General features: G+C 34.8%; 1 protein-coding gene across 1 annotated transcript in view; it reads left to right on the forward strand.

Annotated features, from left to right (window-relative positions):
- The first annotated feature begins 347 nt into the window (after window positions 1-347).
- Window positions 348-15,484, forward strand: part of LOC113106143 (tumor suppressor candidate 3) — an 82,467-nt gene continuing 67,330 nt past the window's right edge. The window contains exon 1 of the mRNA XM_026267777.1: window positions 348-490. Within this exon, the coding sequence (XP_026123562.1) occupies window positions 386-490 (105 nt within the window). The 5' untranslated portion in view covers window positions 348-385. The remainder of the gene's footprint in view (window positions 491-15,484) is intronic.

The following is a 15,484-nucleotide window of genomic DNA, read 5'->3' on the forward strand; positions in this document are numbered from 1 at the left end:
ATGTCATGCATTCTCCATGTTCAATATAATTCTATGATGGAAAACCACTTTTGGGTTTGCCCCCCATTGGCAGGAACTGGAGATGCAGCAAGGCTACATATAAACGTGTGCATCTTCTTCAATTACTGCTTAGGCTGTGACAAAACTCTATTTCTAAAACATGTTTACAAGAAAATGAAACTTACATATTTTTAAATGACTGATAAAGTTACTCCTGAAAAATTTAGAAGGATTTTACATGGTATTCCCCTTGTTATTTCACGCATTTGTGAAATCTAGATAAAAACTACAAGTCCCAAAAAGCGATTGTGTGCCCTCTGATTGGAGGCGATTGTAGCCAATCAAAGAGCTCAGCAGTACTGATGCGATAAGCGCATCTTCCATCATGGCGGTGGCATTCAAGGGATTCCAATTCAACCTGCCGTTTGCGTCCATATTGTTGATTCTGCTGCTATGTCTTCAGTCTGGAGGAGGGCAAAAGAAAAAAGAGGTACTGATGCTATGTTGAAGCTGCCTTTCACAGCTGCGAGGGCTGTTAAATTGTGGAAAAGTCTTGCAGTGCCCGTGTCCAACTCGAATATCTTTATAAGGCTACCTGCCGCGCAGTTAAATGATGTTGACATATACATGACCCAGAGACGGCTATTTTTATATTTTCATGGGAAGAATTAAACGCTATTCTAATATTAATATATTTTTGCGTTAATGTTCTAGCAAAATTGTGTTTTATCCTCGCAGTTGTCTGTTCCACTGGGATTGCGAGTGCGCGTGTCCGTGCAACATTGTACCGCTGGCCTTACATTATAAAATAATAATAAAATAAACAAAACTAATCGATCGTTAAACAAAAGTAGACGTAGTGATATATATATATATATATATATATATATATATATATATATATATATATATATATATATATATAATATAAATATATATATAGGCGCGCACACACACATACGTACATGCACACAAACACACACATTAATTTATTTATATTATTATTATTTATTTATTTTTTGAACATATTTTGGACATTTCCATCAGTTTGAATATAATTAAATTAAAAGATCATTACATTTTAATGTATTTGTTTTTATTTTATTTTTATTATTCTGAATTGCCTTAATTATGTACCGCAGAGACTAGACAGTCTCTATATAGTCTTTCTTTCTCTTTTCCTTTTTGTTTCTCTCTTTCTCTCCTGAGAAAATATGATGTGTATTTGACCTTTTCCTCTCCCCTGCAGCAGAGGAGCAGGAGAGTGATCATATTGAGCACAAATCAGGCAAAGTGGTGAAAGCAGCAACTTTCTGCTTTCCCCTCCTGCATTTTTAAACTCATTTCTTCATATTTCCTCTTCCTCTTTTGTCTTTTCCTCCCTCTCTTTCCTATCCGGTGCTCTGCGGGTGCTGAGAAGGGCAGTATTTTGACTCCCTGTCATTTGATCTTAATATATCTCTTAAGGTTTACTCTGCCCTCTACAAACAAGGGAGGAATATTGGAGTTGGTAGTGGGTGTAGAATATTTATTTATTTATTTATTTATTTATTTATTTATTAACCCAGCTACTCGTTCATCAGCCAAATTGTGTGTCTCAAATCTTGGCTTGGCTCATGTGAAAATGTAGGAAAAGATTGAGTAAACAGTTTTGAGCTGCTTGAGTTGCAGATTCTTTGTTTCCCCTTTGAATCTGCCTGAGGTGGACTCTTCTTTACAGCGTTTACAGATGACTTGCAAATTTATTTATTTCTTCTTATTTTGTCCTGGTTTACAATCGGGGTCAGGGATGAGGTTTCTCGTTAGGCACTGTTTTCTGGGTTTATTCCTGGCATTTTGAGGATTTGGGTGCAAAATTCCCTTCTAGCTTTATTTTTAGGTTTTGTGTGGATATTATATATCAAGATGGCTGAATAACGATATTTTAAGATATTATGGGATTTACCAATAAGCCTGCCTGCCTGGCTAAATAATATAAGTGTGAATATATTGTGTTATAAAAAAGAATATGTAGGTATTAAATGCTCATATCTTATTTTTTTTTTCAACCCTTTTGCCTAGTTGGGTTTTCAGTATCTTAAATGCCAGTATTTAATATTTCAATATTTTAGATACTCACTGCCAAATATGCCAAATCATTTTCATGCAAGGGTTCTTAAATCTAAAAGCTATATAATTCTATGTATAGGCAATAATTAATACTTTGATAATTGTTATAAATGTGTAAATATTATATAGTATAGTATAGTATATAATAGTTTATATACTTTTAATTAATTTTAATAAATTGTTTTTGCTTAATAGTTATTTATTTATCTAAATTAAATGTTACTTATTTATTTATTTATTTTGATCAGTACCTTTTTGTTTTAGTTACTTATTTATTTAAATCATATTTTATTTTAATCAATGCATTTTAATTAAATATTTACATTTTTATACACTGCTTTTCTCTCTATTCCTATATATATAACTCAAAATAGGCTTCTCGGTTGAGTACATGGCTGTGTCCAACACTTGATTTTCTTACTTTAGCAACTGCTCTTAAATCTAAATCCCGTAGGCTGTGTTGAATCACTTCCAGAGCATGAGTCAAATGAATATCTGTGTAAGTTATATTTGTCTAGATGTCATGCTCTGTTCAGTTTTAATGCATAAGAGGTGCTTTTGCTTCTGGATGATAGATTTTCTTAGTCTTTTCCAACTTCTGTAGCCATGGGCATAAATTTGAATATGGAATAGGTTCACATCCCTTCCACTGTTACCAAGAGACCGCTAACAATATATCAAGCCATCAGAGTTGTGACAAAATATAATAAGCATATAGGCAGTATTGTATGCTTTCAGGTTAGGCAGTAATTTAGGTAGAATTTATTTCTTGATAAATACAGTAAAGAATATAATAATACAATAATAATAATAATAATAATAATAATACAATAATAATAATACTAATAATACTAATAATAATAATAATAATAATAATAATAATAATAATAATAATGATTTTAAAAAAAAGGAAAATTTACAAAAGTTTTTGTTGTTATTGTTGTTGTTTGTTTTAATATATATATATATATATATATATATATATATATATATATATATATATATATATATATATATATATATATATATCTGTGATGCAGGTCTTAATCTAGTCTTTAGAGTCACATGATCCTTAGAGATCATTCTATAGTAGTCAACATTTGAAGTGGATCAAAAAAATAATCAAAGTTAAGAATCCTAGAACGGGTATTGTTTTGGTTTTAGGACAACTTTGATGAACTTTTTTGAACAAAAATGTTGTCTATTGTATATGCTGAGCATATCAACATTATATTAAAAAATGAAAAAATATTAAGAATGTTTTCAACATTAGGGACCTTATCATACACAAGTCTTTTTGCTAGTTTCAACTCAACTCAGTTCTCAAAAGAAGATGCGCAAATCCACGTTCATTATCAGCAATTATTTGCACAGCTAGTCAGTTAACAGTACTAACAGTGTAGTAACTGTGTAGGAACATAATTTTTTCCCTCATTTTATTTGAGCAAATCTCTGTTGTGCAACCCTTTGCAAAAACGTAAGAGTTTAAAATGATTAATCAAATTGTTAAATTTCTATGCATTTTCATTACCACCATTTTTGATAGTATATTTGTATTAAATCATAAAAGTGCAGAATCCAGAAAAAATTAAGTCAAAACAGTATTTATGAATTTGTATGAGTAATTAATGATAAATCTAAGTTATTAAACTAATAAATAATCAGTGATTACAGTTTCTTGTTTTTCATTCATGAAATTTGAATAAACATGCTTTCAAACATTATTCAACCAAAAAAGAAAAAAAAAAAAACTGTTTTGACTGTTTAATACTGTCATATAACCGTGATATTTTTTGTGACGATTATCATACCGTGAAAATCTCGTACCGTTACAACCCTAATGTGTAGGCTACGTAAATATAAAAATGTCCTAATGTATAATCATCACATGTATCAGAATTAGGCTTTTTTTTTTTTTGCTCGCTCACGAGCAGCTCAATTTCATCTTGGAGAGGTGTTCTGTCTTTGCACTTGCCAATTCCACCGTGTAAATAGCAAAATCCACATGGCACGAGCGCAAATGGCTCTTTCAAAGAGAATTGGAGATGATACTCTGATTGGTTTATTGCACGTTATGCCCAAAAAACATCCATTACTCATTAAGAGAATAGGGGCAACCCATTTAGACCATGCGCCCGGGTGCGCCGAATCTTTTCCCGTAATTAGCAAAAGCGTATACGGACATGCCCTGAGATCATTCAAATAGGGCCCTAATTGTTAATTGATAATAAAAACATTCTTAATATTTTTATAGAAACCGTAATAATTTTATTCAGAATTATTTGATGAATAGAAAGTTCAGAATGGACTTAAAATATTTTGTAACAATGCAAAACTCTTTTCCGTCACTTTTGAACAGTTTAGTGTGTCCATTCTAAATAAAAGTATGAATTACTGTAAAAAAGGTAATGCATATATGTTTCACTTATAGACTGACCAGTATATGTTTATGTATAATAAAAATTGTGTTAATACTTCAATATTTATTTACATTTAAATTATTAAATTTATTTCAACAATTAGCTCTAATTAGATGCAAAACTGTGTCCAGTTTAATGCTTGTTTATTGTTATGATAACAGTAGCAGTTATTTTATTGTGAGTATAACTGCTATAATATACAATTTGTATGCTGCATAGAAATCAGGCAGCATTATAATTGACATTAAACAAAATGCCAGTTTAATACATTTGAAGCTGATAAGCAATTTGAATATTATAAAAAACATAGAGCATTGATGAGTTGCTTACAATATCGGCCGAAGCTTGGCTACACTGTAAAAAATTTCTTGTTGTTTTTACAAAAACTTTTTGGCAGCTGTGGTTGCCAGAATAATTTTGTAAAAATACAGAAAACTGTAAACACATTTACGTCAAAAACTGTTAATTTTACAATATAAAGCTGTAATTTACAAAAAAGAAAATGTGAATATAAACCAGTAAATTCAACAACACACAAAATTAAATCTGTTTTGTACCTTGAAAATACTGACAACCACCATAATCATAAAGATGGTACTGTATAAGAGAAAGCCACATGAAGTATCAAAGCTCATCACAAGTAGCTTCACCACAAGCAGAAGTATATATTAACATATAGAAGGTGCACATTTATGGAAACACAAAACACCATCATGGTAACACACGTGATACTTAAATAATGCAAAAAACTTTCATTAAGCAACAGAAGATGTAACATAAAGCTCAAATGTACATAACTGATAACAAGAACTATTTAAAAACATGATTATTTAAACAAAATACTTTCAAACGTGGAGTGTCACGCAGGGAATTCTGGGAATATCAGTTTACAGTTTTAGACTGTAAATTATACATTGATTTGTTCTTTTTTTACTTCTAAAAGCTGTATAATTAACAGAATTTTACTGAAAATTTACATTAAATGCTTTGTTAGATCTTTTACAGTTTTTCCCTGTATATAGTACGGGAACTTACTGTTAACCTATTATCAGTTTTTTTCCGTAGCGTTTTTACAAAATTTTACAGTTAAAATTACACTTATTTTTTACAGTGTAGTACAGATATGGTCACTGATATATAATATAGCTGTAATTCTGCTACTGTTTTGCCGTTGGACTCACGGGATCTTCTGCTGTCTCGATTCCTCATATCTCTGCCAGAACATTTCTTGTAATACAGTATCTGCCGCAGGAATAGTGTCCGGGCCCCTGATAGCTCCATCCTGACTCTAGCAGCTGGAGCTGAAGAGCAGTGTGATCCCTTCTCCCTTCAGCTCTCAAACTGCGGCTCGACTCATTACTGTTCCAACTGGCACTGGGGCAAAATGCTTGAAAGAGTTTATGTTCTGAAACAACTGAAATGTTTGAAGTCTTGAAGCCTCCCTCTAGCTGAGGTGAACTGTGCAAGGAGGGCCACCATGCTGAGTGTTTGATGAAGGCAGTTTAATTCTAAAAGCTCAGAGGCATAATGATGCTTACGTGCAGTCATCCATAGATAGGAAAAGCGCGTCATGCTGCTCTGCCTCTCTCAGTCTTTCCCCTATTCTCTATTTCTCTCTCTTCTCGTTCTTGTTACATTTTTTCCCTTATTGTTGGGATGGACTGCTCTCCCGTGGCATTGATCTCTCAGATTGGGAACACGGTGTCAGTGTGCCAACCTGCATTTATACATTTCCATAATGAGTCTCATGACCAAGCAGAAACCTCCCGCTCTCTCGTGAAGCCAACACAGAAGTGACTTAAACTGTAATTTGTCAGTTGGCCGCTAGAAGCGGGCTGCAAAAGAGAGTCAATCCCATAGACCTCCCATGTTAAAATGCCCATCTTGGTTCAATGTAGTTCTACATAGCTAATTTTGCCCTTTATGACAACTGTGAGGGTTGGAATTTTTTTTTATAACTCATCCATTTAAATTACATTATGCCTTAAAGTTCTGCATAATTAAGGGGCGTGGCCACTTGAGTGACAGGTGGATTGCTGCTGCTGACACTGCCATCGAGATAGGTGGGGGTGGCTTCAGCAACCAGCTCCCACCTTTTTGGCCATTTTCGATTATCCGGGAGTTACGTGTGCCAAGATGACGATGGCCTGCTCTGCCCACTTTAAGCTTCAAAAACACTATTCAGAAAACTATGGATGATGTCACGGACATTTTATACATAAAATGTATTTTTTTTTTTTTTTACATTTGTGACCACTGTTATTGGAAGGCATACAAGTGGCAAAGGAGAGGAAATGACTGCCTAAAATGACTGAAAGGGGAATGGTGGAACATATTTATACGATCAAATTGACTTGGCGTGCATATGAAATGCAATGGTTAGGATTAGGGGTGCGCATTATATATACACCAAAAGTGCTTATCATATACAGGAAAAATGTATTATATGCACGCAAAACATGTGAGTGTCATATCCACGTCAAAGTAAATTTCTGCATTTAAATAGCACACCAAATAGAAACTGATGCCATATAGTCGTGCTTTTGATCCGCATTTTCATAACACCAGGCTCTAAATTGTTTAAGTTTCATGATTGCAACCAATTAGTTTAGTTTACTCAAATTAAATTGAACCATTAAAACAGAATTTAGAAAAATAAAACTGAAAAAAAAGGGATTTGGGAGAAAAATAAAACCAATTTCATAAGGCCCTGACCACAGATTTAACATCATTTTCTGCTGAAAAGTGATTGCATTTAGTGGCCCATTTTTTTGCAGTTTTATTCCTCAGGTTTAGCATATAAAGAAAACAGTAGTAAAACAGATATGCATATAATGAAGTTGAAGTTTCTGTAACCTAATAAAGGCTGATGGAAGCAGATTGGGTTACCCTAATGGGGGCTGCCATATTGAGGTCACATTACTAGGTGAAAATATTGTTGCTTTATCACTGAAGTCTCTGTGTTACTGGACACGTCTCCTCACAGAATATATTACAGAATATATAACTGCTGAGAAAGCATTTCTCCAGTGGCATATGTATGTAAAAAACATGACATCCACACCATTAGGTGGCAGTGTAAGTACAACACTGCCAGTATTTGTTAGTGTAACAGAACAAATAGTGCAGAAATTCCAATTCGTCTGAAAAATGGCAGATGTAGGGGCAGTCATTTTTCAGGCTTCTTGGAAAAACAATCACTATTTTTGCAATGGTGTTTGTGCTTAACAGAAATGGAAAAGCATGAGTCCTTCACACATGTGCACAGCCGTCGCTTCTATGCCTGCCTGGAGCGATAGGGAGCCCTGTTTAAGGCCCAGAGTAGTGGATTGCAAAATGATTTGTATTGTGCTTGAGAAGCATTACCAAAATGATTCTCCATGCCATCCTGACAGACGCAGTACCCCAGCCACTGAGAGGCTGTGATATATCAATATATCAACATTAGACCCAGACTCATTCCACATGCATTGCTTATAATCAAAAATAAATAAATAATAATAATTCTGAATATTGAGCAACTCATGGTTGGCCTAGCCCTGAAAACCCCACACTCTCTTCTCCAACTGGGCATGCTTGTGTGGTGCGTTCTTTCACTTTGCGTTTTAAAATGCAAAATAAGGCTTTAAAAGATAAATACACAAAAAAGAGGCATGAATATTTAGCAGGCCCTGGGCCCCCCTCCGGTCTCCACTCATGTCAGATCCAGGTCTGCAGGTGTAATTCCATTTCCCTTGTACATTTGATTTAATATTCAAGAGATTTGTAGGCCATTTGTAACAAGTGCATTTATATTCTTACCTTCTCTCCAAGGGAAAAAGAAAAAGTGGACAAGCTGTGTGTTTTCAATGCACTGCAATGTACGTATATAAAAGTTTACTTCAATAATATTTAGTTAAATTTACAGTTAAAGTGGGCAGCTATTCCCTGAACTTTTAGACATTATGGGATGGGATGTGACTAGGGCTTCACGATATATTGAAATTAAATCAATATTCCAATATTTCACATCACCTTTTTTTTCTCATATTTTGCAGCCATGCTGTGTACATCATTTAAGTCTTAAGTAATTATAGAAACATGTTTAAAGGAAGAGTTCTCCCAAAATCACAATTCTATCTTCATTCACTCAGCCTCATGTCATTCCAAACCATGATTTATTTTCTCTTGTGGAACAGTCAAAGACTTAAATAATGCATCACTTCAAAAGACTTGGAATATAGTACACAAGTTGTATGCACAACCTTTATAAAATACATTTATATTATTTTGTGTCCATTGAAGGTTAAAGAGTCCAGTTTCTATTAATTGGAAGTCCATCGGAAAGAGGGAAGTTCCATGGAAGAAAGTTGAGTAACGGGCTTCTTTTTCCCATCAAAACTCCTGTTCTTTACATTGCATACTGAAATAGTTTCGATTCAAAATACGTGATGCAAGTGTAATTAATTGTATTTATGAATTTGAATGTGATTGACTATTAGAAGCCCTGCTGAATGAATGATAATAGCCTGTGTGGCAGAGCTGTCCGTTTGATGGATGCTTTGTGTTCCTGAGACATCGCCCTGTCCACTTTCTGACATTTTGGTCAGAAATTTGGCATAATCAGATGGCAGTTATTTTTGAAGCCGGGGGAAGGGGAGGGTACTTTCATTGACCACTAGTAGGAAGTCAGACGTGGTCTATTTAACATCAGTCCTGAAATGTCTTTGACGAGTCTAGTCAGCCTGATGTTTTTACAAAACCGTAAGCTCTTTTCCTGTTATTTGTGGAATACAGAAGCATTTTTTTTAACAATTTAAGTCCAAAATATTATGGTTAATGTGCTTTAACCATTTTGAGGGTTTTTACTTCATCTTTCTAGGATTTTCATTAGACTGCAAACTCCACACCAGTTTATTTCCCACAGGTTTTTTCCATTCTCTGACTTTTTTTCATCCTGAGCTCTTGGAGTTACGTGAGAGCTCTGTTAACCTGTGTGTCATGCTTTGTGCTCTGACCCAATGTCTCTTGTTCAAACTCCTGGTGTTCACAGAGCCCAAAAGAGCTTGACAGCTTCAGGCCGCTGAGTTGGTGCTAAACACAAAGACATCAGTAGAAAAATCACCACCTGCAAACATCATGTTGTCTTTTGTGAAATATGGTATAAGGTAACAACTTCCTCTTTCATTCCTCCCAGTCCTGTATACCCTTCATCTGTTTACCCCGTGGTTTTTGACATCTTCGATTGTCCTTTATCAGTACTGTCATAGCAGTCGTCATCACAGTGTGGCAGCGGATGATCCTGGCAGAGATGCTTTAAGCAGAAGGCTGGTGTGGACGAGTCAGCCTGTCGAAGCGGATAACGTATTCGGCCTTATCAGCGCTGCGCCAGCCGTCCATGGCAAAGCCTTAAACATGCATTAAAGAGTGTATCAGAGAGAGTTGATCATTAGGGAGAGTAGTGACGGGGGAGGATAGAAACCAAGAATCTCTCCAACGCATCTCTCTAGCTGTCTTTCTCTTCTCCCTTCTTGTCACTGTTTTGCCCTTTGTTTCCCACTCTCCCTCTATTTTTTGTCAGATTAAGGTTGTTCCGCTTCCAAGATTTCCAAGGTTTTATCAGTATTCTCAGTGTGTTTCAGTGAAGGCGCCAAAAGATGCCGTTGCTGTGATGTGCTGGTTGCTTTGTTGCATTTAAGGGCAAATGCTTCACCACGTTACACAGAACGCTGAGAGAAATTGCTGTCAACTGTTTTGGGTGCCATGAAAAAAAAAAAAAAAAAGTTTGGTTGTCAAAGTTTAAAAGTTTGCAAACTAAGATCCAATCAGCTATAAGAAAACATGAAAATTCCCTATATTGCACCTATTCTGCACCTTTTTTTCAGTATTGGAGTTCAGTCGCTACACCACTGCGGAATTTACAGCGGCACTTACGTTTGAATGAGAGTTTAAAGGCTGAATTGAATGTGCTTAAGATGAAAATACAGTGATTTACAAAATAATGGTAAGAAAACACATCTTTTTTTTAGTTGTTTTCACAAAAAACAAGAACATAGCATGTTAAGTGAAGTCTGACTAGTAATGGCTACCTTAAAATTCATTGCATCACAGGAATAAAAAGTATATACTCCTATACTTAAAGTTTAAAGATTAAAGTGTTAGTTCACCCAAAAATTTAAATTATGTTATTAATGACTCACCCTCATGTCGTTCCAAACCCATAAGACCTCACAACAGACCCAGAAGAGAAGACAATGCGGAATAAAATCGTCATTTTTTTTATTTTTATTTTTTTATGTATTTCCGATGCTTCAACAAATTCTAACTGACCCTCTGATGTCACATGGACTACTTTGACGATGTTTTTCTTACATTTCTGGACATGGACAGTATACCATGCACACAGTTTCAATGGAAGGACTGAGAGCTCTCGGACTAAATCTAAATTATCTTAAACTGTGTTCCGAAGATGAATGGAGGTCTTACGGATTTGGAACTACATGAGGGTGAGTCATTAATGACATAATGTTCATTTTTGGCTGAACTAACCCTTTAGATCTAATTCATTATACATAATGAGGTTAAATAGTTTTCTGTATGCTGGGCTTTAGCTGTTAAACCTTTTGGAAAAGTTGCGTCTTTAAATTCATCCCCTGTAAAGCACCGCCGCAAGATCCATGCACATGCTGATGGACATCTTTGTCTAGTGAATTTCAGCTTATATTGAACTCCCTTATTATTCTCTTCCTGGGGATTGTTTGTGAAATGTCTTTTTCATTAAGTTGAGGTGGTGTAAGCACTTGGTGCCCATCAAGACTTAATCCCATCTCGAGATCTAATATCGCTTCACTCGTGGCCATCGCCATTCATTTCCCAGTCAGCATCTAATTGACGGGAAAATTAGATCCACGTTTCTCTCTTACTCTGAACATGGAGAATGGAAAAAGAACAGCATTTTAAGCAAAAGAGAATAATACGGCAAAACCCCAAATTGAGCTGCTTTGTCTTCTAATACACTCAGGCTTGAGCCAAATCCTAGAGTAAATTATCCTCAATAATTAGTAATGATAATTCTGAGTAAAGCCTGAGGAGTGTCTTTTGTTGTTGTGGAGCACTGCCTGTTATTATTGCCACATTCTGCTCCACTTTTCAACTTATAATGGCTCTCAGAAGAAGACTCAAATGCAATAATCGTATAGTCATTATCTGGGAATTTACTAGCTGATTAGACTCTAAAATTGTTCTGTGTGTAAAACAGGCTGTTTGAATAATGCTTGTATGGACAGGCGACTGGTGTTACCCCCTTTCTTTCAGGCCAGAAACATAATTTACGAATGCTTAAACAATCGTTATACTGTAAGCATTAATTGTTTGTTAATGTGAGTATAGCAATTCTCGATATTCCAGGGGGTGACAGAGTTACTCTCAGCTGTCATTAAATCAAATATACCCCACCCTTCAAAAGTCTGGGGTCTGTAAGATTTTTATCAAAATTATCAAAATTATTATTAATCTTTTTTTTTGATTGGTTATGGCAGCACGTTGGGCGGCGCCCTGATCTCTGATTGGTTAGCTTCCCACTTGATGCCTCAAAAGACGTAAGAAGACATAATAATGGCCTCAAAGTCACGTAGTGATGGCTGGCTTCCCTTTGAGAAGAACGATGAAAAAACAGTTCAGGGTAAGCTGTGCAGCGCCAAGCTTTCACACAAATCTACAACAAATACAATGCGCTATCATCTAAAATTTGTACATAAAATATCTGGCGATAACAGAGCGGCAACTCAGACGAGCATTGAATCACTTGCCGTAAGACTTAAATGCAACGCAGGCAGAACCGAGAAGACGACAAAGCTGTTCGCTGAAATAGTGGCGAATGATTTGCTGCCCATTAGTTTCATTGACAGAGAAGGTTTACTTGTACCTGGCTGTTCTTGCAACATCTGTTCCAGCAGAGCGAATTTATTCCACTAAATGTGAACAGTGCGCACTCGGCTCTCATCTGAGCACGTAGACCGCCTTATGTTTTTTGAATAGACATTTGAATGTTTCACCGGTCGTGGTAAATATAATATCCATTTTTTTAAATAATATTATTATTTTAGTTTTGAGTTTTAGCCATAGTTAAAATATCTAGACTATTTGGTCTCTGTTTTATACCTTACAATAGTTGTTTGGTTAAACTTGGTGAACTTTTTTCTTATCTTTTAAAAACTACGTTTCACCGCTGGATCAAAATATGCTGCTAAAGTTATACTGGAAGACAATGTTTTGTTAAAAAAAATGCCGTTGAATAAAGTAACAAAAAAAGAAAAAGTATCTTTGTGTGTTCATTTTTAAAATCACAAACAAATAATGAAATGGTCTTTATAAAATAAAAATTCACTGGATATATTTGTAGCCTAATTACATTATATTTGTAGAGATGACGAAAATCAAAATTATTTGTTTGTCATAGTTTTTATCTTAAATATATTTTAAATCTCATTCAATTATTTAGCAATAATCAGTGATTTCCATGCTGTTAAATAATATTTAAATAATATTTTGGTTGATCAGAAAGTGCAAATTGAATACAAAATATTAATTAAATATTAAAATACATAAAAAAATAACGATAGTGACCCTAATGTGAATTTATTGTACTTTCGTTTTTGTAAAGCACAATCCGATCAGTTACACTTTCGGTCAAGTTCACATCTGCATCGGAATATTTTTTTCCAGATAAAAGTTGCAAGAGCTAACGTTAGTCTATGTCTGATTAATTAACATGAACAATTATGCTGAAATCGCTGCATATCATCGATTCGTTTCATGCTTATATAAGCAATGCCCGATAATGATATTGCTCTTAAATGTTTTATTTTTCTATTATTATTATTGATATTTTATTACTGATGTTATAAAAATGCAGCCGAGCCTTTATTCCCGTCATATTTGTGGGCATAAGTCAATTCATATAGCTTCGAAAACGCGCAGGTTTATGGAAAATAAAACTTAACTTAAAAATACGCATAACTTAGCATCCTATTGTGCTGATAAAAGTTGTAATGTTACGTCTGATATGTATCTCAGTTATCTTATTTATCATAGGATGTGTCATAGAATTAGCTTCCGTTTATTGTTATAGGCTACTCTTCACCTCAGGCAGATATTTATTGCTCCTTTATTAATAACATTGCTTGATCATAATCATTATCTAACCTGTCCTAATCATGTGTTCATGTTTTCATAGACAGATTTTCATGTCAGATTTTTATTTTTATTTTTTTTCATTTTCAAAATAATCTTCAGATTTTTTCATTATGTACATTATGACCATGCACCCCCCCCCCCATAAGCCCCACCCCCAATTAATCGTTTTTGAAACCTATCGATGATCGAAATGAGAAATTTCCCAAAATGCCCATCCCTACTCACCAAGACTGCATTTATTTGATCTAAAATACAGTAATATTGTGAAATATTATTAGAATTTAAAATAACTAGTGAAATGCTCGTTTTCACTCAATATCCTGTTAATCTTGAGTACCTATAGAGTAGTACTGCATCCTTCATAACTCCAAAAAGTCTTTAGTTTTATTATATTTATAAGAGAAAAATAGTCTGTGCCGATTTTTTCCGGAAAAACACAAGCCGCTGGAGATGTGACGTGTGGGCGGAGCTAAAGAATCACGAGCGCGAGTAGGCTTTTGCTTTGAGAGCGTTTGGAAGCTGTGACATTACCGTGAGGAAAAAAACATCCAAAACAAACCATGGCTAACAGTCAGATTCAGCCATATATTTATGATTCAGAATCAGATCCAGAGGCTGAAACTGAACGAGAGCAGCAGCAGCAACGATCGTGACCCTTTTTCGTTGGGATTGCATCATCCTTAAGAAATGAACGATACGCAAATCCGTCGTCAAACTGGGCCTTGTTTGTAAAATAAGCATCTTCGAAATGCAGGGAACAAACAAAAACACTTGCACAACTCAGTCGATGCTCTTTAAAAATAAACTCTGTCCACTGGTCCCTTAATGTTTTTTTTTTTTTTTGGTAATCTGTGCAGGGTTGTCTTGCCCTCGCAACCAAAAACACACTCCTTTTGTGACATTTCACGACACTCTCGCTCTGATCAGTGAATGTCTGTTGTGCTCTCAGTGCTCTGCTATACGGGAGCGCGCGCTCTTCCGGCAGAAGTGCCCTTAGGACCCATATAAGGAAATTCCGCTCCATCTAACGTCACACAGACCCATACTCAAAAAAACTTTCCGAAACTTGTTTCCGAAACTTTTGTTCCAAAAATACTCCTTCAAACGTACAACTTAATTTTTTTAACTTTGTCCATGTTTAGCATGGGAATCCAACTCTTTAACAGTATAAAAACTCAGTATGCATGAAATAGCATTTCACCCCCCCTTAATACATATTTTTAAAAGGTAATTCATTTCTGTGATGCAAAGCTGAATTTTCAGCATCATTACTCCACTCTTCAGTGTCACATGATCATTCAGAAATCATTCTAATACGCTGGTTTGCTGCTCAAGAAACATTTCTTATTATTATCAATATTGAAATATAATGTTGCTTAATAATTTGTGAAAACTGTGATACTTTCAGGATTCTTTAATGAATAGAAAGTAAAAAAATAAATAAATAAATGGTTTAATGGTTTATTAAATAAAATATTTTGTTATAAACATAGCATAATAAAAGCAACCAGGTGAATTTATTGCATTATTCCCCCAGCAAAAATATTGCCTGCTTTTGCTCGTAGGGAAATTGTAGTCTTGTGGTTAAAGATTTGGACTGGTTACCAGAAGTTTGCAGGTTCAGACCTCACAAAGATATATTTGATAGTGTGTATTTTTGTATATGAGTGACTGAAATATATTTGCACAGCTTGTAATGTCTGAAAAGCAACATAAAATGTAAGGATACATTTTAGTTGAAGTACACTTTCTTTTAAAGTCATGTTGATTGCTGGACTGTT

Source organism: Carassius auratus, chromosome 1 (assembly GCF_003368295.1).
Source record: "Carassius auratus strain Wakin chromosome 1, ASM336829v1, whole genome shotgun sequence".
NCBI lineage: Eukaryota > Metazoa > Chordata > Actinopteri > Cypriniformes > Cyprinidae > Carassius > Carassius auratus.